Source organism: Bos taurus, chromosome 26 (assembly GCF_002263795.3).
Source record: "Bos taurus isolate L1 Dominette 01449 registration number 42190680 breed Hereford chromosome 26, ARS-UCD2.0, whole genome shotgun sequence".
NCBI lineage: Eukaryota > Metazoa > Chordata > Mammalia > Artiodactyla > Bovidae > Bos > Bos taurus.
This window is the reverse complement of record NC_037353.1, coordinates 37,516,315-37,539,623: the sequence shown is the minus strand read 5'-3', so window position 1 is coordinate 37,539,623 and position 23,309 is coordinate 37,516,315. Positions and strand designations below refer to the sequence as shown.

The window sequence follows — 23,309 nt, the reverse complement described above, 5'->3', positions numbered from 1 at the left end:
CACAGAAACTTGCAAGCTGTTAACTTGCATAAACAACAGTAGTAGGGTAGAAAAGGAAAGATCCAGAAAGGAAGGCCTGCACCCCCCACTGGGAGCTGGCTTCCTTTCACTTCAAACTGGAGCCCACTGGCAGTTTTCACTGGTTCTTGTGACTTTTGCTCTACCTGTGCACTCAGGCGCTCAATCCTGTCCAACTCTTTGCGACCCCAGGAACTGTACCCCACCAGGCTCCTCCATCCACGGGATTTCCCAAGCGAGAATACTGGAGTGGGTAGCCATTTCCTCTTCCAGGGGATCTTCCTGACTTCGGGATTTTGTTCTATACCTTGGAGGAAAATTCACTGGTTATGCAATTTGGCCAATCACAGGACATGAGTTGATTTTTCCAAGATTCTTTCAAAGAAGCATTCAGGAAACTTTGCTTCTCTCCAATAATACACTTCCAATAAGTGAATAGGGAAACACAGTGGCTCATGTTATTCCATGCACAATCCAACCGGTTTTCTATACGGATTTGGTACTTCCTCTCCCAGGCTGGGGCCCCCAGGAGTGACTCTGAGACAGGGCTTTATGTGCAAGTGGGTTATCTCGGGGTGATCTCAAGAGGAGTGGACGTGAGACAGAGAAATGAAGGAGGGCGCACCAATACATGGGCACACTCATGAGCAAGTGAGCCTCGACTGCCCTGGGGAGCTCGGGGAGACAGTGTTGAATGTGGTTCAAAGTTATCCCATGAGAGGGGCAAGAAGCTGGGGCCATATGTCCACCCACTCCCACAGGTCATCGGCTCAGGGACGTACCCGGGAGTGTTAACCCCTTGGCACTTCTAGCCTGCCCTGCACATGCCTGTGCTTTAGTGGCCAGAGAAAGTCCTCCGGCAAAGGGAGCTGGAGTACCAGGCCACATGCCACACAGACCCCCCATTCATTCATGAACTGCTCACATCCACCAGATAAGCACCAGCCCTTTTACATACCCATCCATAAACATCAACATGTTCACATGCCAGCTCACTCAGGAGATGCGATCCTGTGCCACTTGGTGAGAGCCCTAGTCTACACTGAATCTGGCAATCAGGAAATCTGCCAGGCCCCTGTGAACACAAGTGACAATTTCTCTTAGTGCCATCGGTGTATGTTACAAGGGCGGGGATTGGGCTGATCCGACTCATGCAGTTATTCAAGAAAAGAGGTGGCTCAGACTCGCTCTGCTTCACCAAGGATAGAAGGGGAGCGGCTTAGGAAGGTTTTAATTTAGCTGAAAATACAAATGGCAAAATCAAAGGTAATTTTTTCCCTCCTGCTGTAAGAAACCCAGTGACATCTGTGAGGTGGTTTGATTCACATCAGGGGAAGCTTTTGAAAAATGGAGATGGCAATTAATTGGACTTCAGAGGATGGTGACAGTTTTTTCTAATGTCTTGATTTCCTATCAAGACATTGGCCACTTTTCTGCAGGGCCTCAAGACAGTAATTAGATGTCATGTCGGAATGTGACTCCAAGGTCTCAGGCGACACCAGTTCTAACTAGAGCGCCCCCAAACACAGGATGAGACAATCAGCTTGGCCGGCGGCGTCACCTGAGAGTCAACGCAGCCTTCCCTCTTCAACAAGATGGGAAAACCCGAGTCAATGGAGCAGTTTCACTTTTTGACAGGACTGGAAAACCTCCCGTTTGCAAAGAAGAGTATGAGAGTTTTATAGAGGTGAATCAGCCTGTTCTGCACCAGCTTGAAAGCAATGCACACAATCTCCATCCCAATGATGATGTAAATGGAGAAGAACAAGAAGAAGTGAGGGTGTTCCAGCCCAATGTCCCCGAACCCAATGGTGGTCAGCGTGATGAAGCAGAAGTAGAACGCGTTTTCGAAGTTCAGCTGCTTCTCCCAGATGGGAAGGACGGCGGCCGCGCAGGAAATGTAGGCGAAGACCACGAGGGCTATGACGGGGAGGGGGACGTCCAGCCTCTCCACCTGCCGCCCCACCTCATCCAGGTTGCTGATGATGGAGCTCGAGAGCCGCCCGGACCCCAGCTCGGGACACGATGTGCTCCTTTCCATGGCCTGAGGAGGCACCTGGAGGGTGTTGTCTTTCTCCCGTGCCAGAAGTCTCTCGAACAGCTCCATGTTGCTGCTTGGGGCTGCGGGGGCAGGTTTGGGGGCCGGGAGCTCCGGGTCATGGATGACCACGTGCGGGACGTCTTCATCTGCCGGACAGGAGTCGGGTCGTCTTTTGCTGGGGCGTCCGGAGCACCACTTGGGAAGGGGAGTGGGGAGGAAGGGAAATCTTCGGAATTGATTGTAGGACGTGGATAAGATGGTGGCCAGGATGTCGCCCGTGTCCGAGAGGACCAGGAACATCAGCGGGATGCCAAAGAGAGCGTACAGCATGCACAGGTACTTGCCGAGCCTGGTGACGGGATAGATGTGGCTGTAACCTGAAAAAGAAGACCGTGCGCAGGTGGTCGGCGGCTCCTCCCACTTCGCCGCAAAAAAACAAAAACAAAAACAAAAACAACCTTTAAAGAGACCTTCTGCCATTTCCTTTCCTTGGCATGACATTTTGCACCACATATTTTAAAAATATTCATCTTAAAACATTCATCAGCTTGTCCGATGTTAGGTCTGCTTTGGTTGGGGCAGTAGGAGGTGAAACCCAGCTTATCTTTAGGGTAAGGGAGACTCATGTCCTTGGCAGGAGACGAGCCCGCATACGGGAGTGAGCTGACTGCCTTGCCTTTTGCCATCTCTGAGCGTCTGAAAGAGGACAGAGCCAGCACACCTGGAGAAACGCGATGAGCTCAGGTGACAGGTGTGGTGGCTTTGCAAGCAAACCCATCGCCTCCGTCATCCTCCATGAAAGCATGGGTTCCTAAGAAGCCACGCCCATCCTTTCTGGGATGTCTGGGTCTCTGTATGAGGTTTGTTTCTATATAAGAGCAATTACGTGCCAGTGGTGGGTAAGCAGTGCACACAGCTCCTGGGATGGCAGGAAGAGGAGCAGTGAATGACAGACCACTGCTGCCCTCAGAGCCAGCTGCGGTTGAGTGGGTCAGACGACTGTTCATGAACAACAGTGGAGAGTTGAGGACCCCAGCATCCAGCATCCTGCCAGCCTCATTTCCAGTTCCAGCTCTACCATTTACTAGAAAGTGATGTGACTGCTCACATTTCAGGTTTCTTATCTCTAAAGTGGGGCGGACCACCCCTGCTTTGCATACTGACCAGCTGGAGGGATTACAAGAGACCAGTGCCTCACACTCGGTGGGCGTGTCATTCCCAGGCAGTCAATGTCCTCGATCTAATAATAAGGGCTGGCTTTTTGAGCACTTACTGGTGGCCAGGTATTAACAAGCCTTCATTGGTAGCTATGGTGATCACCATCACAGACGGGGAAACTGAGGCTCAGAGAAGTGAACCGACTTAGCCAGAAGCATTTGTGTGATAAACTGTGAAGCTGGAGGTCAAAGCATTGAAACCTGGCCTACAGTAGGTACTCAATAAATGCCACTCTAGGATGGATGCCTGGAAATCCCATCTGGCTCCCAAGCCAGCTCCCTCCGCTGGGTCAGGAGCAACAAGGGGGCTGGATATGCTAACCATTGAGGACAGGTGAGCGAAGCAAAGAGAGGGCTAGGTTGAAGTCTTCCTTCTCTTCACGAGCTGCTTCCTCCCATCACCCCAGCCTCCTCTCTTGTCGACAGAGGCCCAGGAGCAGAGGACTGTCAAATCCCACAGTACAAGTCGCCGGATCTTCTGGAGTGGGTAAGCTCAGTGCCTCCCACAAAGAGGGAGAAGCTTCTGTATTTAATGCCTGTGTTTAATTTTTGATGTCCTAAAGGATGATTCGTGCAGAAAGCCCCAGCCCAATTATGTAAATTAATTGGAAGGCAATTGACAAGCTCGCTAAACCGAAACCTCCTCCAGGGCCACCATTTCCTGTGCAAACTCTGGCCTCAGCGTCTGCCCTCCAGGCACACGCAGGTGGTCAGGCTGCCCATCTTCATTGGGGCCCCGGGGGAGGCCCTCAGAGGGTTTCCTCCGTGTGCATCCCTCCCAGGGCTCTCCACACCACCCTGCTGCTTCCGCAAGGTACCACTGATGGCAGGCGCAGCGAGCTCTACATTCATATGGTCTAGGCACATAAGCACTCGCTACATGCACCGGGGCATAGCGGTGAGCCAAACAGATACGGGATCCAACCTCGGTGAGCTTCTGGTCTAGTGAAGGGGGCAAATATGAATCAAATAACCACCCCAGTGAGTATGCTTCCCTGGGGGCTCAGAAGGTAAAGAATCTGCCTGCAGTGCAGGAGACCTGGGTTCAATCCCTGGGTTAGGAAGATCCCCTGGAGGAGGGCATGATAATCCACTCCAATATTCTTGCCTGGAGAATCCCATGGATAGAAGAGCTCTGTGGGCTACAGTCCGTGGGGTTGCAAAGAGTCGGACGCGACTGAGCAACTAAGCACAGCAAGTACGAAATTGCACGTGGAGATCAGTAACAGGTCATCAAAGAGGAAAACATGGCCACCTGATTCCAAGAGCTGAGTCATTGGAAAAGACCCTGACAGCGGAAAGATTGAGGGCAAAAGGAGAGGGGGTGCAGAGGATGAGATGGTTAGAGAGCATCATCAACTCAGTGGATATGAATTTGAGCCAACTCCAGGAGAAAGTGAAGGACAGGGAGACCTGGCATGCTGCAGTCCATGGGATCACAGAGTCAGACACAACCTAGTGAGTGAAAGTGAAAGTCGCTCAGTCGTGTCCGACTCTTTGCGACCCTATGAACTATACAGTCCATGGAATTCTCTAGGCCAGAATACTGAAGTGGGTAGCCTTTCCTTTCTCTAGGGGATCTTCCCAAGCGAGGGATCGAACCCAAGTCTCCTGCATTGCAGGTGGATTCTTTACCAGCTGAGCCACCAGGGAACCCCAAGAATACTGGAGTGGGTAGCCTATCTCTTCTCCAGTGGATCTTCCCAACCCAGGAATTGAACTGGGCTCTCCTGCATTGCAGGTGGATTCTTTACCAGCTGAGCCACCAGGGAACCCCAAGAATACTGGAGTGGGTAGCCTATTCCTTCTCTAGCAGATCTTCCCAACCCAGAAATCGAAACTGGGCTCTCCTGCACTGCAGGTGGATTCTTTACCAACTGGGCTATCAGGGAAGCCCAAGCGAGTGAACAACAACAAATTAGATTGGAACAAAGGCATCCAAGCTGTATTCATATTTACTGAGGACCTACTCTGTGCCAGGCTTTTGTGGGCAGTATTGAGGATGCAGTGAGGAACGGGCAGAGGTCATGCCCTCCAGGAGCTCCTATTCAAGAGGGAAGCAAAGCCATGACTTCAGCTCCCTCAGTTCCCAGCAGGACTGACAGCACCAGGGTCGGGAGTGAGCTCTCCCTGGCTAAACCGCCCATCAGACACCAGGGTTGCTCAGTGAGGCCGGCCATGCTGAGGGAGCCCAGGGTTTCTGGTCTCTGCTCCCTGCAGGGCTCCAGCAGCTCAGCCCTCCCCTCGGGGAGAGGAGGTGGCAGAAGGGACCTCAGGACAGCGTCTCGTCCATACTTCAGTGACAATGACCACCGAGGAGGTGGGGGTGCAGTGGCATCTCAGGGAGAGGGCGGAGGTGGGGAATAGAGGAGGCCCTGGATAGGAGGACCAACTACCCCATGTGCCCAGGACTCAGGGTCTCCTGTTCTGGTAAAACCCTTAAGTGCTAAAGCCAGGGCAGCTGCTCTCTGGAGCCAGGGTGAGTGTGGAGGGGGTAGAGAGATTCTCCAGGGCAGGGAAAAGAAGAAAGGAGGGCACCCGGAGCCCCTCATGGGGACAGGAGTTCAGAGAGGCCATGGAGTCTTGGAGGGGTCCGGGCCTGGGTGTCAGCAAAGATTTCCATGCCCGAGCTTGTCACAGGCCCTGCAGGGCCGGCAGTCCTTAAAAGATGTCAGCAGAGGGACCCGTAAGCAGGGAGTTATCCCGTTTTCCAGATGTTGCGTAAGTCCCCAGCTTTCGTGCACCCATAGGAAAATCAGGAAAAGCTCCCAGTGGAAGCCCCCCAGCCTCCAGGATGGGGTCTTAAGGTGAGATCTATGTAAAGAGAAGAATATCACATTTCTTACCGGATTTATGGAGTAAAGTGCCTTTTAGAGTCAGAATTCCATGCATACCAGAACCCCTAATGCTGGCAACCACCCCTATTACTGCATGTCAATGGGCAAGGAAGAGGAAAGTCAGGTGACTCGTCTGAGGCCCCCAGCCCACAGCCAACAAGCGTGTGCACCCCTCGCCCAAAGACCTCCGCCCCCCCCCACCCACATGCTGTCCTTGGCAAAGGTGGGTTCAGTGGATCATAAACAGTCATTGTGGCTGCCTCCGAGTGGAATACGATTACAATCCAGAGGACGGGCCATACGGCAGAAAGGCAAGTCTCAGAGCACAGGCCCCTGTGAAGGAAATGGATTGCCTCCCCAATTACTGAATGCTAGAACACAGAATGGAAAAATCATATCATTTCTTATAATGCAGGCGTATATTCTAATGCCATCAGTTCACCTCACTTGGTCTCTGAGGATTTAACAGCCCATGCACTCTCAAATCCCAGGGGCTGATCCATTTGGAAATGACTGGGGATTGATCACCCTCATACCTGCCCAGGGTCCCTTCCTCATCATCAAGGTCAGGTGCATTTCAGGTGACCCAGAGATGCGGGGCAGCAAGCAGCATTACCAGCAGGGCCATTATTGATTGTGGGCAGTGCAGAAACGGCCCCAACATCCCCTTCCAGTAGTAATTACTGGATGGCCTGATGTCCTAATGGACTTGGACATGAGTGGGAGCATCGTTTTCTTGGGATATAAACCAAGCTAATGCATTTCCATTAGATCAGTGCTTCATGGCCTGGACTACCATTAGAATCACCTGGAGGGCTCTGAAAAACACTGATGCCTGGGCCTGTCCCGAGTAAGCCTGACTTGATTGGTGTGGGGTCCAGGCATGGCGGCGGAGGGGAGGGAGCACCTGTAAATGATAACCCAGTGATTCTGATGTGCAGCCTGGCCTGAGAACACTTGTCCCAGGAGAGTGTTTCTCAAATGTCTTGTGCATCAAAATCACATGTAGAGCTGGTTACTACACAGTTCACTGGCCCCGCATCCATAGCTTCTGACTCAGTAGGTCTCGGATGGGGCCTGATAATTAATTTGTATTTTAACAGGTTCTCTGGTGATAGTCATGCCACTGGCCCAGGGACCACGATCTGACAACCATTACATCACATCAGTGGTTCTCAACAGGGGGCAGCTTTGCTCCCTGAGGGGTATCTGGCAATGTCTGGAGACATTCTGGGCTTTCACAACTGGTGGAGACAGCAGGGAAAAAGTTGGGTTTCCATAATGGGGAGAAGCCAGGGATACTTATAAACATCCCACGATGAGTGTACAGAACAGCCCCCACCGTAAAGAATCCTTTAGTCTAAGACATCGACCATGCCAAAGTCCAAGGTCACTCCCAAAAGGGACAGTCACAGCGCCTACCTTGTAGAGCTGCTGTGAGAATTAAATAAAATCGTGCATATGAAACATGCTGACACCATGCCTGACGCTGGTACGTGCTCAGTAGCACAGCTATTAAGTTGCTGTTACTCCTTTAGCGAATAAACAACAACTACCCCACTTTCTGCCCCTTACCTGTCCCTGCCTGTATCAGCATTCAGGTGAATGAGAGCTGTTCTGAAAGAAGCCACACGGGGACGCCCTTCGACACAAGCACGTGCCCATTTGTATGCGCTCCTCACAGTAGACACTGCCTGTGCATCCAGCAGCCATTCCCCCCTCTTTCCCTGGAATGCTGCTGCTCCCTCATCTGATTCAGCGATAGATCCAGTTAGTCTAAATCATCCCAGTAATCCAACCCCCTTTGCCAGGGACTGGCTTGGGGTGGGAGGCTTCTCGGAAGAAGTTTCCTTGCTGATTACGACAGCCAGCCCTTCCTCTGCCTGTGAGATGTGACTACAGCAGGGTGGGAGTGGACCTTGGTGGTCATCTTATGACCTGCTGAGCCAGATGGAGAGAATCTGATGGTCAGTGTCACAAGTGAGCTGCCCAGCAAGCAGCCTGAGAGCTGTCCCCCACTGGCCTTCTTACTTGCAAGGTGACATATTTTCCTTGCGGTTTAAGCCAGTTGTCTTGGGTTTTCTGTTAGTGGCAGCTGCTTATATAGGTGCTTGTCACTGATCCTTACACAGACCCTGAAGGCAGGTCTGGGAGGAGTTAGAGATTAGGGAACAAGGCTCAGACCGGCTACATTGCTCACTGGAGGTCACACAGCTCTGACCCCAGGTGGCTGGCCCCCAGAATCCATAGTAGCCACTGTGCTCCACTTGCAGGATGAGTGCCCAGCCACGATCCTTGTGAGCCCAGGTTTACCGTCCCCCTTCCCCTGGATTGGTACTGTCTTGAATTGATGTCCTCCTGAATGAAGACGGAGCCCCCATCCTTTGTGCTGACCAAAAGGGGCAGGGGCTGAGCAATGGCTCACATGCCTGGTGGGGACGCTGAGCCAGGATCTCCTGCCTCGTGGCTGAGGGCTGCTCCATCGCTTCTACTATGGTGACCCTACCCCAGCAAGGGAGGTTCCTACCAACCCTGGCTTGGCTGTTCTCACTAGGCCCTTCCTACTGCTGCACCACAGAGGGAAGCTTCTTGTCATTCACCCGCTCAGTCGTGTACGACTCTGTGACCCTGTGGACTACAACACGCCCTGTCCCCCACCATCTCCCAGAGTTTGCTCAAACTCACATTTATAGAGTCGGTGAAGCCATCCAGCCATCTCATCCACTGTCATCCCCTTCTCCTCCTGCCCTCAATCTTTCCCAGTACCCAGGTCTTTTCCAATGAGTTGGTTCTTTGCATCAGGTGGCCAATGTATGGGCCCAGATGCTAGGAGGCCCTCCGATACTGGCCTAGGGATATGGTGCTTGAATGCAAGACCAGCCCCGTCCCTCACAGCCCGCCAGCCTTGGTGGCCTCTCCCTCAGAGTTCTGCCCTGCTGTCTGGCTGGAAAGCTCTCAGCCTTCTTTGCCTGGTTTATCTCCACAGATCTTCAGCTCCAATGTCACTTTCACTGACAATCCTCTCCCTGCTCCCCACCCATCAGGACCACACCCACATCCTGTTTCACCCACTTTCACAGTCCAAGCTTCTCCTCTGAGCTCGTCTGCATGCTTAGCTGTTCATTGTTCCTCCCTCCGTTAGACTCGGAGCCCCACGGGGGTGGGAGGCATCCACCTAGTTCAGTCCCATGCTGGGCACAGAGAAAGTCAGGTCCAGACAGAAGCAGTGGGGTCTCAGGTTAAGACCCAGACAGCCTGAACCCAGACACACATGAGCTGTCACCTTGCAAACAGGGTGGACCTGCCCTGCCTCACTTTCCCCATCCAGAGAGTGGGACGCACAGCAGCAGTAACCTCAGGGCTGCTGCGAGGGTTCAACAGGTAATCATGGCAAAAAACTTAGAATGGAGCCTGGTCAGTAGTAAATACACATGTGTCAGCCAGCGCAGCGGCTGCTGTTGCAGTCATAGGTGTTCAGTAAGTGTCAATTAAGGAAAGAAGGGAGGCAGCAAAGGCTATCTCCACGGCCCAGTTCCAGTGTCTTCTGTCACCCAGGGAAATGAAAAGTGAAAATGTTACTCGCTCAGTTGCGTCACACTCGTTGCGACCTCATGGACTACAGCCTGCCAGGCTCCTCTGTCCATGTTCTTCAGGCAAGAATCCTGGAGTGGGTTGCCATTCCCTGAGCCCACCCTTTGTGCAGCCATCGAGAGGAGAGTCTGTGGCTTTGAGGGTCAACAAGTCCATCTTTAAACATGCAAGTGCTCACTGTGGGGTGGGGGCAGGTCTGTCCCTGCACCCTCTCCTCCGCTGGGGTTCTGGGAGGGACATCCCCTGGACAAGGACTCACACAGAAGTCTCTCCCTTGCTCCGAGGCTGGAGACACATATACAGCAAGTGCAGGGTGCAGGGTGGAGGCCAGCTCCTTCCTCTCTGCAAGCCCCTTCCTTGCGGGCACCATCATCCACTCCAGTTGGACGCAGGAATCCGAGGGGTCCCTGCTTCCCAGGAACAGCCAGGCCCTCCCAGGAGCTCCCTGTGCAGCAGGAGGCAGAGTCCCCACAGCACTCCCATAGACCTGCAAACCAGCGGCCTCCTTCGGGGAAGGAGCACTGGACTTGGAGTCTCAGTGGTTGTCACGGGCACCAGCTCCATTCTCTGTGTGACCTTGGCCCCTGACATCCACCCTCTGGGCTCGGCTCCCTGACCTGATTCCCTGTGGGCCTTAAAGGAGGTGCCTTAGCACAGCCCCTGCAGGCAGCTGTTAGCTCTCGTTAGCCCTGCAGCTCCCACTCCTCCTCCTCTGTCTCATGGCTAGTGCTCCGGTCCTGCTCTGGCACACTCTCCTCCCTCTCCACGAAGAGCCCTCCTTGAGCGCCTTCCTCCAGTCCTTCGGAGTCAGCAGCCATCAGTGTGCCGGTGACTCTGAAACCCCAAGACTGGAGTGACTGTGCTCTCACGTTACCCTAAGCACATCACACTGACCACATTTGGTTGACCCTGAGTCCAAGACCCTGGGCAGGCAGGTACATGGCATGTTTTGTACAACAGCACTCACCCGGAGACGAAGAAGAAGCTGAAATGCAGCCTGCACCTTGCTTACTGGGACCTCCGCATGGGGCTGCCCCCACCCGAAGGAAAGATTGTTTAGTCGCTAAGTCATGTCAGACTCTTGTGACCCCCTGGACTGTAGCCCGCCAGGCTCCTCTGTCCATGGGATTCTCCAGGCAAGAATATTGGAGTGGGTTGCCATTCCCTTCTCCAGGGGATCTTCCCGACCCAGGGATTGAACCTGGGTCTCCAGCATTACAGGCAGATTCTTTACCATCTGAGCCACCAGGGAAGCCCGAACTGAAAGGGTATGCTTTCCTGATTCGCACAAATGGGCCAGTGGCAGCCTCACTCATGCCATCTTGCTGAGCACAGGGTAGGCACGCCACACCCATTTCTTGCACTAAATGAAGTAAACACTTCAGCATCCCTACCAAGCGTTGCCCCCACCCCCACCTCTGCTTTCTCTCGCAAGCCCGCCCTCGCCCTTGGACTTACCCACTGTGCTGATGACCGTGCAGCAGAAAAAGAGTGAGCTGAGGAAGGACCAGTCTGCAGACCTGCTAAACCACTGGGGCTTCACCTTCTGCAGCAGCTTCTCCAGGTCCCGCTTCCGGCCTTCCTCAACTCCACACAGACAGGACAGAGTGAGAGAGAAGGTCCCACCCTCTAAAACAGGTCCCGCCCAAGTGAAGGGGTGTCTTCCCCTGGGACCACGCCCCATGCCTTGTGGCCCTCATCAACGCGAGATGGCTCTCGGAGCCCTTTGCTCGACGTCTCTGCAGTTTAGGTCCTGCTCTGGCAGCTGCGGAGATCAGGAGCCCATGTAAACCTGCGTGACGAGCACTCGAGAGAGATGCCCACCAGCCTGAGGTCAGTTATGGAAGCGCCCTGGGGGCTTTCTGAACATTCTGAGTCTTGCAAAGGGGCTTACTAACTTCTGCTCTGTCTCTTTCACCAGGGTCTTAAGAACTGAAAGGAAAAGCGTTTCATGAAATGAGAGGAGTTGCATGTTGCAAACCATCCCCACTCCCGGAGACCATTAAGCCTGATGGAGCATGGGCATAAGGCTGGCATCAGCTGCCTGAGAATGTCTAGGAGGCCTGGGTGGAGGCCAGGTTGGGGGCCCTGGTTTCTCCAGGAGGTTCCCAAATGGTTCCCCTGACCCAGCACTCAGGGGGTTTAGGGATCCCAGAAACTGCCTGCCATCTGGCACTGTTATAAGAGGAGATCACACAGCCAGGCACACAGCAGAAAACCCTTATTTTTGTGAAATATTACACAATTCCTTAATTTTATAAAAGAAAATCCATCCTTATTTGAATGGGCACTGAACTGGGAGTCCAGACACCTGCAGTCTAGACCCAGCTCTGCCCTTGACTAGTTCCCGTAGCTGTGGACATGAGGCTTCTTTCTGAGCCTCAGTTTCCCCATGAAGGAGGAAGCATGACAAGGTGAAAAGTTCTGGCTTAGGAATCTAAATGCCTCAGATTGAATCCCTGGCTCCTTTTTCTCATGGGTAACCTTGGGCAAGTTGTTTCACTCCCAGTGCCTCAGTTTTCTGATCTGTCAAAGGGGGACAATTCATACCTCATAGGGTTGGTGGGAGGATTTAGTGAGATAGTGCATGAAAAACACTCGGCACAGGGGCTGCAGAAGCCAGCACTTACCAAGCCCTTTCTCCAGTGAAAATCAGGGGATGGGCCAGCTCTGTGCCCCGTACCATTCTGTGCATCAGAATCACCCAGGAAACTTTTTAAAAATGAGATTCCCAGCCCAGCCCTGGAGATCCTGCTTCAGTGGGTTTGGGGAAGAGCCTGGGAATGTGTATTTGAGACAGGCTCCTTTGATGACTCTGGTATGTGGCCAGGTTTGGAAAGCCCTGAACTTGTTGACAGTCTGGATCCAGTGATGGCGTAGTGTCTGATGGCATCTCGTGGGTCATCTGCGTGGCCCAGAGGCAGAGAGAAGGACCCTCCACCGAGGAAGGACTCTGCCACCTGTGAGCAGCCTCTGGTCCATCCCCACTGAAGGGACCTCCCGCAGGTCAGAGGCGTCATTAACAGCCTGGCTGAGGACCTGTCGTACCGTGGGACCCTGTTATTCCTCTGAACTTTAGAGTCTGTGTTTCCTTTGTCTTTTCTTCACTCTCTATTATTGTATCTTGTTCTGTTGAATACATCTCTGCAAGTTTTAGGGGACAGAACAGAATAGAAATAAGGGACAAATACCAATGAAAAGCAATAAGGATAGACATAAGTGCCCTGTGCCTTCCAAGAGGCTTCACATCTATTATCTCATCTGCTTCCCACAGGGTCCCTGGGGTTGGCAGACCTGAGATTGTGGGCCTTCTTCTCCCTGGCAGACTGAGACCTAGAGAGAGTAATTACTCTGCCACAGATCACACAGCAAGCTGGGAGAGCACCTGGCCTGGAACCAGGACCCAGGTTCTTCTCAGGACCCTTCTTATCTCCCCTGAGTCGGACCACACACACACACAAAGGCCTTTGGAAACAAGAAGTAGAAGACCACAGAGGCAGGCTGGGGCCTATCCAATTTGGATGGTTCCTTGAATTCTAGTCCCTGTAAACTGAATCAAGGTGGGGCAGGCAGTTCTTAGGACCAGCCTAGGAGTCCCCGACTCCAGATCTGGCCAGCCATCCATGCCACCCCACCCCATCAAATCTCCAGCAATCGGTCCTCCATGGACCATGCCGCTCTGGGTGGGGCTGGAGCTGAGGCAAAGGGGTGGGAACACCTACTGGATTTCCAGTGCTTTTCCTACATTCTTTATAACAACCCTGAGAGGCCGTCCGCTCTTCTCTCCCATTTTACAGAAGGGAAAACCGAGACTCAGAGAGAAGTCACTTGCCTAAGTTTGCCCAGGGATGGGGAGGAGGCAGGCAAAGGGCTCCCAGATCAAGCCTCCTCCAAACCCGCTGTTCTCCGGGGGCTGCTTCCACCAACAGAGAAAAGATCTGCCCACCAGGTGAGCCACCTACCTGTGCTGTTACATTTCAGGATGCCACAGAGCTTCTCCAAGAACTCCTCAAACTCCGGGTCCTCTGCCCTCAGGTCCTGGCTGCCCTCAATGGCTGAGAAGACCGCAGCTCCCACCAGTGCGTAGGTCACCAGGGAGCAGAGGAAACAGAGACGAGGGAAGAGCTTCTCCAGGGCCTCCCAGAAGCAGCTCTTCGCCTGGGGAAGCCCCGCAGCCTCCATCCTCCCCGCAGTGGGCAGGACAGGAAATGCTGGAGAGGCCGGAGTCCAGAGGATGGGAGGAGGTGCGGGGGGCGGGGGGAGGTGGAGGAAAGCGCCCTGAGAATGGCCCGGCTCCAGCGTTAAGTGGTTGGTGCCAGGGTTCCCCGCCTCCCCCACCCATAGGACTCGGGAAGCAGCCGGCAAGCACAGCATTCAGTTCCTGCGAGTTTCTCGAGTTTCTCGGATAGCGCATCCCTCTCCCCGGCCCACCCCTACTCAGTGCCCCAAATTGCTATTGATCCACCGGGCCAGTGCACGCCCAGCAGCCTGGCCAGCCCCTGAGCTGCCCTTCAGGGGCTTTGGAAAGACTATCTGCTGGTTGCTTTGTGCTTTGGCCTTTCCCGTTCCGAAGCTGCACTTTTGACTTCCAGGTACCGAATGTGCCTTTTGCTTTTTAGCCAGTGGTGGTCCTTCCTGGGTATGTGTGGTACCCAGACTCTTGGATAGGAAGCTGCTGCTGCTGCTGCTAAGCCACTTCAGTCATGTCCGACTCTGTGCGACCCCATAGACGGCAGCCCACCAGGCTCCCCCATCCCTGGGATTCTCCAGGCGAGAACACTGGAGTGGGTTGCCATTTCCTTCTCCAATGCATGAAAGTGAAAAGTGAAAGTGAAGTCGCTCAGTCAGGTCCGACTCTTCGCGACCCCATGGACTGCAGCCCACCAGGCTCCTCCGTCCATGAGATTTTCCAGGCAAGAGTACTGGAGCGGGGTGCCAAATCTTAATTACTGTGGCCAAGCTCCATGGTTTACAAAGGGCCTTCATCCTGTGTGGATCTAATTGTTGGTCCCAATTCTTCATTCCTCAGTAGCGTACCCCAACCCTTGCCTTGGCCTCAGGTGGGCGGAGCATACTTCCCTGCTTCTTAGTGTTGGACTAAGCCACGTGGCTTGCTCCAGCCAATCAAGTATTAGAAGGTATGATGTAAGCAAGTGCCTGAAACGTGAATGTGAAGTGCAACTTGCTGCCCTGTGCCCTGTCTCTGCTATGAGGGTAAAAACGTGCCCCAGATGGCAGACGTGGAGATGTGTGTGCCTTTAGATCCCCCTTCATGAAAGGATTCTCTGTGCAGCTCCAAGGAGCATGGTTCCTGACAGCCTCCAGCTATTCGTTCTTTCGGGGTTTGCCTCAGCTTTCAGGCCGTGTTCTCTGGGAAGCCCCTGTCCATTGGCTGAGCAAGGTGAGGGGAACAAGAGCTTAACCATTTCTGTCATCTGCCAAACTCCTCTGACCTGAAATCTTTGCTCTCTATTGGTCTACCAGAGATTTTATCAGGTCTGCATCATGATCTCAAGGCTCCCCGTGTCCCATCCTGCTTCCTCCCCTCTCCCTTACCTCCTAATAAATAGAGCTTTTGCATATTGTGTTGTTGTCCAGTCGCTAAGTCATGTCTGACTCTTTGCAACCCCGTGGACGGCAGCACGCCAGGCTTCCCTGTCCTTCACTATCTCCTGGAGTTTGCTCAAACTCATGTCCATTGAGTCGGTGATGCCATCCAACCATCACATCCTCTGTTGTCCCCTTCTTCTCCTGCCCTCCATCTTTCCCAGCATCAGCGTCTTTTCTAATGAGTTAGCTCTTCACATCAGGTGGCCAAAGTATTGGAGCTTCAGCACCAGCCCTTCTAATGAATATGCAGGGTCGATCCTCCTCCCTTCTCCTTTACTTGCTACTAAATTGAGTTTTTGCATGCCTTACTCTATCTGTGTCTGCTTCACAAGGGATCCAGTCTGCAGTAGTGGGCACCGGGGGTGATCTGAGAAGGCAGGATGGCTCAATACTCATCGGTAAGGAGATGGTGTGCAAAAAGTCCTTGGCTCAAGATTGCCATGCAGTTGTTAAATTTTTGTCAATGGTGAGCTGGTATGGTGTACAAGTGCAACAACCCAGGCATTTAAAGCAGGAGAGAGATCATCAATATAAGGATAAGTATAGGTTGGGCTTCCCTGGTGGCTCAGACAGTAAAGAATGCCTGCAATGCAGGAGACCCAAGTTCAATCTCTAGGTCAGAAAGATACTCTGGAGAAGGGAATGGCAACCCACTCCAGTATTCTTGCCTGGAGAATCCCATGGACAGAGGAGCCAGGTGGGCTACAGTCCATGGGGTCACAAAGAATTGGACATGACTTGCCGGTGCCAGCCGGCAAAGTCGATCAGGTCCCGAGAACGTGCACGGCGGGGCTGAGAAAAGAAACTAAAGCAAGAGACTACAAAGATGGGGTCGAGAGGTTCAGACACGTCTCCACGAAGGGACGCAGTCTGACACCAACTTTATTCAGCATCTTATATTTATACAGAAAAGCGTGAGAAAGACAAGACAGTTGACATTTTTTCTTGGTTGGCCTATACATCTTACAAACAGTCACAAGAAATCTTGAGAGCATGGGAATGGCTCCCTGTTATTATTCTTACACCAGATAACATTTCCCTGTGCTGAGAAGTTTGCACAGAACTCCAGGTGTCTGCAGTAAATAAGCGCCTAATCTCTGGGGTGGCGGGACAGAGAGCTATGTTTGCAAGCAAACCCTCAAGGACTGAGGCAGCTCCCAGAGCTGTGTCCTTCGGACAAAGGACCCCGTTCTCACGGGCAGCTCCCCACAATGACTGAGCAACTAAGGCTACTACTAAGTTTAGAAGGTTATTAGACAGTTTCATTGATCCCCTGGAGGCAAACCTAGAAAGGGAAGTTTGTAGTACAAAGCACAGCTTCCGCTGTGGTTGGACTCAGGACAGCAACTGATTTTCGTAGCCTCCTTATTTCACTATTCATTCTAAATTCTCCTTGCCCCCTGCCACCTCTTTTGCTGCTTTCAGTGGATTTCCCAATGGCGTGACCCAAATCCTCGTTCCTGAAAGGTTTGAGCCTTTCCAGGTCGGATTTGCTTGTGTTTGCCCATTCACAGACACAGATAGGAAGTGGGTCCCCTGGTTACTACCCATATTCTCCCTGCCCCTGCAGTGTGAACACCTTCATATCAGGTATAATGATTCCTCCTACCTTGTTCTTCCTTTTCAAGATTGTTTTAGCTATTTTAAGGCCTTTCTACTTCAAAGGCGTACTGTATAGCACAGGGAGCTATACTCAATATCTTGTAGTAACCTATAAGGGAAAAGAATCTGAAAAATATATATATATATATATAACTGAATTATTTTGCTGTACATGTGAACATAACACAACATTGTAAACCAACTATAATCAATTTTTAGAATGCCCTTTTTATTTATGTATTTATTTTTGGCTGTGCTGGGTCTTCACTGATGCGTGGACTTTCCTCTAGTGGTGGGAAGCAGAGACTACCCTTCATTGCAGTGGCTTCTCTTGTTGCGGGCTCTAGGGCTCGCAGGCTTCAGCGGTTGTGGCTCCTGGGCTCAGCAGTTGTGGTTTCCGGTCTCTAGAGCACAGGCTCAGTAGTTGTGGCACGTGGGTTCAGTTGCTCTTCGGCATGTGGGATCTTCCCGGACTAGGGATCAAACGTATGTCTCCTCCACTGGCAGGCAGATTCTTTACTGAGCCACCACTGAGGCCCTATGCTTCAATTTTAAAAGAAGGCCAAAAAGGCCCTTTATGTAAGTTTTCGAATTATCTTACCTATGTCTACAGAAAACCTCACTGGGATTTTGATAGGAATGGCATAAACCCACAGAACAATGTGGGGAGACTCGACACCAAACTGTGTTGAACCCCCCAGTCCATGAACACAGGATGTCGCTCCTGGCCATTGTTTTTGAATACTGCCTTAGTGTGCTCCCATCATTCTTTACTCAAGTCAAGAATCAACATCTTAAGATGAGAAGGCATAAGTCGTTCGTTATTTATTACGTAGTGCATTCTGAGTGCTATTTAATGTGTTTGGGGGCAATGTTAATGGATGAAAATGTTAGATGGTAGAAGTCAAAAAGTGTATTTGTACTCCTCTTTGTAAGTCTTTCCAGAGGACATAGTCCAAACGTCTAGAACAGTGTACAGGATAACAGAGCCTGTGTGCTCGTCATCCTTCGTGATGAGTATCACGATGCTGTGCGCCTTCCACAGGTAAATAGACTGCTGGCTAGAGAAGGACCCTGGGATCTGCCCCAGACTGACAGTAAGTGAGCGCCGGCTCATTGCCAGACCCAGCCCCACCCCAAGGAGCAGCCGCACCACACCGGCCATGTGCGTTCTCCTACCGCAGGCTGCCCTGGAGGGAAACATGGCCTCAGGTTCTCTCCCTACGTGTGTGTCTCTGTGTGCGTGTGTCTATTTCTCACTCTTTTTTGTTTGTTTGTTTCTGTTTTATGTTTTGGTTTCCTGGTGGAGAGGCATGTGGGATCTTAGCTGCCTGACCAGGGATCGAACCTGCGCCCCCTGCACTGGGAGGTAAAATCGTAACCACTGAATCGCCAGGGAAGTCCCGATTTCTCACTCTTAAGAAAGGATGAACAATCAAGGAGTGTGCTTCTCAATCACAAAGAACCCACCAGTTCTTGTAGAAATAATGAGAAGCTGATTACACTTCTACATTAAACATGGCATTGGTTCCTAAAATCAAATTGCTATGTTACAATCAACTTGTATGGCTTTGGCATGGAAATAGAGACATGTGACCTGCTGTCCACATCACAGGGCATGGGAAAAGGATGATTCCTTCAGAAGAAGTCATAGGCCCAGAGAGGAAATTAAACCTTAAGGACATCATTAACCAAAGACCTGCCCACAGACTACTATTCCCTTCTTGGCCATCACCCTATGTCCTAGATGGGAATAAAGGCAAAGTTGCTTTAATGAGAGGACCGAAAAATATATGTAGTGGCTTAAAAGAAATGGAAGTATACCGACCTCTTACATAACAGGCTGGAAGCAGGAGCTCCTTGCTGTTGGAGCAGCTCCACTTCATCCAGCTGATCTCAGGGGGCCTTGGCCTGCAGTGGCTTGAAGCAGGATTTCAGTTCCCAGACAGAGACTGAAGTTAGGCCGAGGCAGTGAGAGCTCTGAATCCCAGCCACAGACCAAGTGACCAGTGACAAGGCCCTGGCCCAACAGCTTTGCAGAAATAAATGTCCACATAGACACAGAAAGTCATGAGACAAGTGTTTATTACTAGGGAAAGGAATACATGTGAATAGATACACGGGTGGACTTGGAGAGAGTTTTGTCCACATGGTAGTTTGAATCACTTACATGGGACATTTCTTCCGGGTCTCCTTTGGCCAGTTGTCTTGCTTTGCCTGGTCCTGAGCTTGTTCTTAATTTATCTCAGAGTCTTCCCATGTGTAGGTCATGCGGCCAAGACGGATTCTAGTGAAGAGGCCCATGGGCAGGCTGACATCACTTACTGTGAGGTGATCCCCAAGGAGCCTTTCTGCACAGATGCAGTTGGGAAGGTCTCCATGACCTTGAGAATGAGAGAAATGTGGTCTCTTATCTGGGCAGGGCTCGCCCAGCTCCTCCTCTTCATCTAGGAGTAACTGTCCACAGGGGACAGACTCTCCAGCTGCTCAGGCTGGGGCACATCTATCTCCTGCCTCACAGTCATTAAGCACCAGAGTCTTTCCACCTTGTTGCCCCATCATATCCTAGGGCAGCAGTTTTCAAAATGTGGCCCTTAGACAAGTGGCATGACCATTGTCTGGGGACTTGAAGGAAATGGAAGTTCTTGAGCCCCGTCCCAGACCTACTGAATTCAGAACTCTGGGGGTGGGACTCAGCATTGTGATCAAGCTCCTCAGGTGATGCTAAAGCACATTAAAGTTTGAGAAGCACTGCCCTAAGCCATCAACCCCAGCTGCACGCTTAAAACTAGACTCTCGGGCTCACCTGGTGGCTCAGTGGTAAAGCATCTGCTTGCCAATACAGGGCACAGAGGTTCAATCCCTGATCCAGGAAGATCCCCGTGCTGCAGAGTAACGAGGCCTGTGCACCACAGCTACTGAACCTGTGCTCCAAAGCCTAGGAGCCACAACCACTGAGCCTATGTGACCCCACTACTGAAGCCCGTGCTGCCTAGAGCCTGTGCTCCAAAACGAGAGAAGCCACCACAGTGAGAAGCCAGTGCGTCTCAACTAGAGAGCAGCGTCCAGTCTCCACAACTAGAGAAAAGCCCACTCAGCAGCAAAGACCCAGCACAGCCAAGAGTAAATGTAAAAATACCTTTGCTTCTTCGCTGACCACTTTATTAAAAAAAAAAAACCCAAAACACTAGATTCTTAAGCTCATCCCTGTCCTATCTCAAGGGAAGGGAAAGGGGAAGTCAGGATGAGAACTATTTTTTTTAAACGTGAGTGAGATGGAAATTGCACACATCGCTTGTACTCACATTCAGTTGATGAGGACTTCCTCACACTGAGCCACCAGGTCATCCAGAAGATGTAAGCAAAGTATCTGGCAGTGGCAACTGCCCAGGAAGAAGGGAGGATTGATTAGGAGCACAGAATTGACCACAACCACACTCATGGGGCAAGATATCCTGAGACTGTGGCTAAGTCACCACTCCTGTGGATGGAGACACATGAATCTGAGTCTTTGATAAGCGCTTTCATAAAATCTCCTTGTAGAGATGACTTCTTATTACTGCCTGCAGTTAATTATCCTGGTTGATGAGGGAAGAATGAGAAAAGCCAAAAGATGAAAAGTTTTGAAAGTGCTTTGGGAACTCTAAGTGTGCCAAGTCACTTCAGTCATGTCTTTGCAACACCATGGGCTGTAGCCTGCCAGGCTCCTCTCTCCATGGGATTTTCTAGGCGAGAATACTGGAGTGGGTTACCATTTCCTCCTCCAGGGGATCATCCCAACCCAGGGATCAAACCCGCGTCTAAAGCACTGTGTAAATTCAAGGGATGATGTTCTTATTTGGGGATTTTGATTTTTTGTTTGTGATTTTTGTGATTTTTATAATTTTAGGATGTTCCCTAGTGGCTCAGTCGGTAAAGAATCCACCTGCAATGCAGGAAACCTGGGTTCGATCCCTGTGTTGGGAAGATCCCCTAGAGGAGGGCATGGCAACCCACTCCAGCATTCTTGCCTGGAGAATCCCCATTTTGACAGAGGAGCCTGGTGGGCTATGTCAAAGGGTCAGACATAACTGAAGCGATTTAGCACATAGCACAGAATGTTGAGGTGTGGAGGTTCCCACCCTTTTCATTCTGCCTATTCAGCACTACCCCCCCAAAAACACAATAGACATATTGACAGGAAATTGTGAACATAATCAAGTGGGGAAAAAAACAAAGGTGGACCCACTTGTGATCCAGATGTTAGAATAAGGAGATAAGTACTTTAACATAACTGTAACTAACATGATAAAGAACATAAGAGAAAAGGTTGACAAATGGATGAATGAGTAATGTTAACAGAGACTCTCTAAAAGACCATCAAGAAGATATTCTAGAATTTAAAATTTAAAAATATGAAATTTAAAACTAACTGAAAATGAGAAGACAAGGCACAGAGTGAGAGAAGATATTTGCAAAAGAAATGCCTGATAAAGGATTTATCTAAAATATATAAAGAACTCAACAAAAAGAACAACCTCACTTTGTGATGTATTATATAAGAGCATCAAATCAACATGCTGTATACCTTAAACTTACCCAATGCTACATACATGTCAACTACATCGAATAAAGCTGGAAAATAAAATATTTTTAATTTTTAACAAGAAAAAGCTTCCCTGGTGGTCCAGTGGCTAAGAATCTGCCTGCCGTTGCAGAGGGACACAAGTTAGATTTCTGGTCCAGGAAGATTCCAAAGGCTGCTAGGCAACCAAGCCTCTTCGCCACAACTAGTGAGCCAGGATTCTATTGCGCGGGCGCCACAACGACTGAAGCCCATGTTCCCTAGAGCCCATGAAGTGAAAGTGAAGTGAAGTGAGGTCGCTCAGTCGTGTCCAACTCTTTGCGACCCCATGGATTGTAACCTACCAGGCTCCTCTGTCCCTGGGATTCTCCAGGCAGGAATACTGGAATGGGTTGCCATTTCCTTCTCCAGGAGATCTTCCCAACCCAGGGATGGAACCTAGGTCTCCCGTATTGCAGGCAGACGCTTTACCATCTGAGCCACCAGGGAAGTCCCTAGAGCCCATGCTCAGCAGCAAAAGAAGCCACTGCAAAGAGAAACCCGAGCACTGCAAGGAGAACCCAGCACAGGCATAAGTAAATAAATTAAAATTTGTTCAACTTTTAAATGGGTGAAAGATCTGAACAGACACTTCAAATGACATATATAAATGATATACATGCTACTGCTAAGTCGCTTCAATCGTGTCCGACTCTGTGCGACCCCATAGACGGCAGCCCACCAGGCTCCCCCGTCCCTGGGATTCTCCAGACAAGAACACTGGAGTGGGTTGCCATTTCCTTCTCCAAAATGATATATATACACGGGTACAAATAAGCATATGAAAAGATGCTCAGCATCATACATCATTGGGCTTCCCAGATGGCTCAGTGGTAAACAATCCTCCTCCCAAAGCAGAAGACACAAGAGATGCAAGACCCAATCCCTGGGTCCCGAATATCCCCTGGAGTAGGAAATGGCAACCCACTCTTGTACTCTTGCCTGGGAAATTCCATGGACAAAGGAGCCTGGTGGGCTACAGTCCGAGGGGTCACAAAGAGTCAGACACAACTGAGCATGAACGCAAGTACGCAATCGTACATCATTAGGGAACTGCAAATTAAAGTAACAATGACATACAACTACACATCTCTTAGAATGGCTAAAATCTGAAACAACCGCCAACACCAAATGCTGGTGAGCAACAAGAACTCTCATCTACTGCTGGTGGAAATGCAAAATGGTATAGTTGATGTAGGAGATAGATGGGCTGCAGGTTAGACATTTATAATTGGCCTCCTGTTTGCATTTCATGGGGCATGAAGAAGTGGGCTTCAGGCTGGATACTAAAAATAGTTAGCATTTCTTGAGACAAGAGATAGGTGGGCTCCAGTTAAGGCATTTACAATCAGCTTCCTGTTTGCCTTCCCAAATGGAAGTAACAACAGCAACAGGGTAAATAGCCACGTTTGCCTCTTGTAAACACCAGGCCTCTCTGGTGGCTCAGATGGTAAAGAATACAGGAGACCTGGGTTCAATCCCTGAGTCAGGAAGATCCCCTGGAGAAGGAAATGGCAACCCACTCCAGTATTCTTGCCTGGAAAATTCCATAGAAAAAGGAGTCTGTCAGGTTACAGTCCATGAGGTCGCAAAGAGTCGGACACGACAAAAAACAAACAAACAAACAAAAAACACCTTAAGGTAACAGCCATGGCAAGGACAAAGAGGGATAAAACTCTGTTTGAGTAAAAGATTGAGGGATCTCCGCTCCCCCTTTCTTTGGAAACAAGGGAGATATTACTCATGCACAGAAAGTCTCCTTGTGGATCAAAAGTGAAGGGATAACTCCA

General features: G+C 50.9%; 1 protein-coding gene across 1 annotated transcript; it reads right to left on the bottom strand.

Annotated features, from left to right (window-relative positions):
* Nucleotides 1-1,246: 1,246 nt before the first annotated feature.
* KCNK18 (potassium two pore domain channel subfamily K member 18) lies at nt 1,247-14,123 on the bottom strand. The gene is made up of 3 exons (XM_002698535.4): nt 13,667-14,123; nt 11,163-11,291; nt 1,247-2,436 (listed from the first exon to the last, which is right to left on the bottom strand). Exons 1-3 carry the CDS (start codon nt 14,076-14,078, stop codon nt 1,643-1,645), a joined length of 1,335 nt encoding a protein of 444 aa, XP_002698581.3. The 5' UTR covers nt 14,079-14,123; the 3' UTR covers nt 1,247-1,642.
* Nucleotides 14,124-23,309: the final 9,186 nt, after the last annotated feature.